The following is a 5,570-nucleotide window of genomic DNA, read 5'->3' on the forward strand; positions in this document are numbered from 1 at the left end:
GGAAATGTAACTTGCTCATTTAAATAACTAAGTAAATGATATTCAATCATGCATGACCCCACATATTTAATATCTTCAGAAGTTGTTGGCTTTGAAAGATTTTATGATTGAAGTGCATGCATATATCTGGCCATCCTGCTCCCGATAACGGACAAAGGAACGTTGAATTCCCATGCATGCTTAATTAATTTGATTTTTTCTTCTCTTATCCTCCTTCTTGATAGAATATTATATATGGACACAGTAATTTAAAGTTATTTTATTTAATTTAATATTTATAATTTTATGTGTATAATATTTATAATTATGTATTTATTATATTTGATATTTTATATATTTATTTTAACAGTAATGATTAAATACAAATAAACAAATTATAACTATCTTTGACCCCAATTTTAGCTCAAAGATTTTCGTATTAATAATATTTGATATAGACATGCATACGGCAATTGCATAATGGGGGAAGTATGTAGAAGCATCGACAATCACAATCCACAGATAGATTTAAGACAAGAAAACCGTTGATGCTGGAACATGCATGCTTCTATCAATAATTGCCTCTGTTATATTTCGTGTTAGATGAATTTTACGGTATCAATAATTTAGAGTTTAATTTTTGTTTAATTTATTTTTTATGATAAAATTTAAATATTTAATAATTATTTATTTTTATATTTTAAAATTAAATATTAATTTTTAATTTTTTTAATAAGTTAGGCAAATATTTTTAGTTAGGCAAATATTTTTAGGGGACAGCAGATTTGTTAAAATCTGGCTAGCACTTAGCCAGCAAAACAAAAATAAGTGATTCTCTATCATTAGATGAAATTTCATACCATTAAATGCACTATTAATGACTAATTAATAACTATAACTCACAAAATCTGCTGATCCCTAGCACTCCTCTTTTCAAAATTATGAGAAACAATAGATTATATATATGATGTTTGATTTAGATTTAGTATTATTAAATGAAATAAATTAAATATTCTATAAACAAAATTACATATTCTAAACTGTTATATATCCAAACAGAGAAAAAATAAGGAAAATGCTATGTGTCCTTTAAAATTCAACCTTTATTCAGCCTTTAAATTTAAATAATATTATTTAAATAAATTTTAGTTAAAAGACATTCCTAATTTGTAGCTAAACATGTTAGTAATTAAAATTAATTTAAATTTTAAATACTAGAATTTCTCTAACTTCCTACCTACTTCATAAAATAATTATTTTATTAGTTTTTTATTTATTTGCACGTCCCCTCCCCTCTCTCGTGTACGTTATTTTTTTTTTCTTCTCTCTCACCGTTCCTTCTCTCTCACTGTTCTTCACAAAAATTTTCATAGAAGAGTATTATTTCTCTACAGGTAAATTTATTATTTCATATTTAACATTTTATTATTATTATTATTATTATTATTATTATTATTATTATTATTATTATTATTATTATTATTATTATTAGATGAGTCGTGCTATTTTGTTTATATTTCGAGTGACTTATATACTAACTCAAAACTCATTCATCATTATTTTAATAAGATTATATCAACATTTGAATTAAATAATAAATAATCGGTGTATATATCAATATTCTTTTCTTCTTCTTTATTTTTTTTCTTTCTTTCTTTCTTTTATTTTTTTTTTTTGAATTTTTTCATTGCTTATTTGAATATTAACGCTTTAATTATTAAAATGTATGTTCGTAAAAATTAATTTTTTTCAATTGTAACACATCTAAAATTATTAAATTATACATAAAATATTTTTAAAACACATCCAAAATTATAAATCTAAAATTTAAATTTAAGCATTAAAAATAAAATTAATTTTTTATATCTTATTCGAGAAAAACTCATCTAATATTTCTCTTTTTTTAATAGTTAGATTTTTTCGTTACTTATTTTAATATTAATGCTTTTAAAAGTATTAAAATGCTTGTTTGTAAAAATTCGATTTTGTTTTAATTGTAACACATCTAAAATTATTAAGTGATACAAAAAATATTTCTCAAACACATCCAAAATCATAAATCAAAAATTTAAATTTAAACATTAAATATAAAATTAATTTTTTTATATCTTATTCGATAAAATTCATCTAATATTTCTCATTTTTTTTATTTGTTGAATTTTATCGTTACTTATTTGAACATTAATGCTTTTAAAATTATTAAAATGTATGTTTGTAAATATTGGTTATTTTTCATTTATTACACATCTAAAATTATTGACTTATATACAAAACATGTTTGAAACACATCTAAAATCATAAATTTAAAAAAATAAAAATTTTTATTAAGCGGAAAAAGACTCATGAATGAATTCAACCAAAATTTTCTTAGAATTTTGTAAGCAGAATTACCAGAGACAGAAGGATTGCGATGTGAGAGAGGAGACAGGGGAGGCGCGGGAGAAGGGGGCGGTTGTGCGTGGCGCGAGGGAGGAGGCGCGGGGAAGAGACCATGGACGGGGAGGAGTCCATCGATTGAGGAGGCGTGGGGGTGTGCGCAGGGAAGTGCGCGTCGCAGGGAAGAGCCCCAAAGAGGAGATCGTGGCAGAGGAGTGCGTAAGGAGAAGACGAAAGCGGCCACAGATGAGGAGGGGGAGGCGTTGCAGCTCTGGATCTTTACGGAGCGAATATTTTACTATTAAGATGGTTTAAGATTTATTTTAGAATTTTAAATTCAAAATTTTGAATTATAACTAATTTGATTTTTGGATGTGTATTTAAATTGTAATTATAATATATTAATAATTAAATATATTAAATTTGAAATAAAAATTTAAAATTAAAATTAAAATTTTAAATTTCAATTTTATTTAGTTTGTATTTTAAATGTGTATTTAATTTTAAAAAGACACTAAATCTATTTAAAATTTTTAAATATATTTGTTTTATTTTTTTAAATTATTGTAATAAAAGGCTGAATATCGTACAACTTTTAAAGGATACTTAGTTAAACTGAAAAAATAATTGTACCATAACAAAATGTTAAAATATAAAGTATAAGAAATGAAGTCTTACAACAGTTGAAAATGGATTAAGTAAAAAAATAATATAATATAAAGGACCCATAAACTCATTAATTTAAAATTTTGGATAAAAATATGATGTCCAAGGCATTCTTACTTAATCTAGGATAACACCTCTCGTGTATTCCATCAACACTAGTAGATAGAAGATAGTTACACCAATAATATATATGATAGTTATCTTTCATATTATATATAACAATATCAATATCAATATCAAATACAGATGAAGAAATACATTAGCTCATGATATGCTTATTCCTTGTTCACTTAATTATATATCTTATACATATGACAAAATGATATATAATGTTCGTACAATAATGGAATCCATATCATATAGATTATAGAAGATGCCCCTAAATCTAATTAATACCTCTTTTAGTAACCTTGACCTTCAAGCCATGTTTCATGTGAAGAATAACAGAAAGACAGGGGCATACATTATGCCCTTCCACCACCTCAAACTGAAAATTCAACAGCAAAGCAATGGCGACGATCTTCATCTGAATAAAGGTTATATTTTTACCCAAACAACTTCTTGGGCCTGCATTGAAAGCTATGAACTTGTAAGATGGTACCTGTATGATGCTTCCCTTGTCAGAAATCCACCTTTCTGGCTTAAACTCCAAGCAATCTTCTCCCCATATTTGTTCCATTCTTCCCATTGAGTACAAAGAGTAAAGTATCCTAGTATTTGCATTAACATGATCCCCACTAGGAAGTATATCAGATTTAACTGCAGATTTGTGTTCAAAAGGAAGTGGAGGGAAAAGTCTCAATGCTTCACATAAAGCTCCATGCAGATAAACTAGCTTGTTAAGAATTTCTAACCTTGAAGTGATGAACCAATTTTCTTCCTTGGTTATCAGGTTTTCTCTAAATTCTTCAAGGATCTTGGCTTCAACAAGAGGGTGGGTTGAAACCAGCCAAAAAAACCAACTGAGACTTGCACTGATTGCATCCCTTCCTGCTGCTAAGAGATTAAGTGCATTGTCTCTTAGAAACTTGGGCTCTATTGTTTCCATTCCACTTTCCATTACAAGAGCTTTAAGCATGTTAAAGTTCGATTCATCATCATCTTTGGTGTAGTTGAATTTGTTTTGCTCTTGGAATGTGGATGATATAAATTGATGCAAGAATTGGTCAATTATTTTTCCACATTCACCGTAGCTCTTCTCTTGTCCAATTTGGAGCCACTTTTGAAGCTTCCACAAAAATCTTGGGGCAATGTGTCTGTAGAACATTCCATCTTCCATCTTGTTGAAAGCTGTCTCAAAAGCGTTTTCCGGGAACTTATCGATGAGCTTGTTAGGAAGGGAGTTAGGATCAAAGCCCAGCACTATGGAGCAGATGTTGTCAAAGGTGAATCTCTGAAAAATGTCTTGCAAGTCCACAACGGTTCCAAGTTCCGATGCATTATTGAGAAGTGGAACTAGGCAACTCTCGAGCTTCTTATGAATCGTTTTCACAAACGAACTCTCAAACGAGTTTGCTTTGAACAACGAGTGTAGTGTGTCCCTGTTGCGCTTCCATTTGTCGGAATCGATGTTAAAGATGCCATCTCCCATGATTTCAAAAATCTCATAGAACTTAGGCCCTTTAATGTAGTTGTCAAAGTTCTTGCTAGTAATGTGGTGCACATTCATAGGGTCAATGGTGATGAGAAAGTCAAGGTTTGTGAGCCAGGGACCTTTGAACATGAAAGTACCTTCATAATGCTTCAAAACAGTGGTTGCATAATCATGGATATTGGAGAGATGACATAAAAGTGCTGGTAGCATACCAAAGAAAGGCCAATCAATTACGGGGTTATTTCTATTGGACAGCCATGTGTGGATGAAGAAGAATGAGACAATCGCTACAAAAATAACAATGAAACCTAAGGAGTCCATCAAGATTTGGCCTTATTTCGAGGGCTTGCTTTGAGTGATGTGTGATATATATATATGCATGATGCGGTTCCTTTGATCATAAATTTATGGAAAAGTATAAGGAGCCAATGGAATATCTGCACAATGTGTACAATGAAGGTTTATAGAATATTAGAGATACTATTAATGTTACCTTTTTTCATTAGCTAAAGTTTTTAGAATGAGTGGTATCATGACATAATATTAAAACAGAAGATGTTTATTATCCCAAGTACTCGAATGATTATTCTAAATAATATGAGAGATGTTTATTTTGTAACTCAATAGTCTATTGTACACATTGTACAAATAGTCTATTGTCATTGAGATAACTAGGATAATTAATTTAAAATAAATTTAGATGATTAACACCTTTTATATTTGAATCAATATTAATCAATTTTTTATACTAAAACTATTGGTCTCGTAATATTTTATTTAAAATTTAAAAATTTTCACATTTAAGACAAGAATCAAATCCCGCATATAAATTGACACTTAATTAGAAAAAATAATTTTTTAATTCACATTTAATGAAATAAATTTATAATACAGTTACTCATTTTTATAGCAATTTTATTTGTAATTTATCATTTAAGTGAATATTAATGTTAAG

General features: G+C 28.3%; 1 protein-coding gene across 1 annotated transcript; it reads right to left on the reverse strand.

The window, feature by feature from the left end:
• Window positions 1-3,365: 3,365 nt before the first annotated feature.
• LOC107477110 (alkane hydroxylase MAH1-like) lies at window positions 3,366-4,936 on the reverse strand. The gene has a single exon (XM_016097074.3). The coding sequence runs from the start codon at window positions 4,934-4,936 to the stop codon at window positions 3,407-3,409; it is 1,530 nt and encodes a 509-aa protein (XP_015952560.1). The 3' UTR covers window positions 3,366-3,406.
• Between the last annotated feature and the right edge of the window lie 634 nt (window positions 4,937-5,570).

Source organism: Arachis duranensis, chromosome 3, assembly GCF_000817695.3.
Source record: "Arachis duranensis cultivar V14167 chromosome 3, aradu.V14167.gnm2.J7QH, whole genome shotgun sequence".
Classification (NCBI taxonomy): domain Eukaryota; kingdom Viridiplantae; phylum Streptophyta; class Magnoliopsida; order Fabales; family Fabaceae; genus Arachis; species Arachis duranensis.

Excerpts from the sequence above, each read along its gene's own strand:
- LOC107477110 (XM_016097074.3), bottom strand. The coding sequence starts at position 4,936 with ATGGACTCCTTAGGTTTCATTGTTATTTTTGTAGCGATTGTCTCATTC.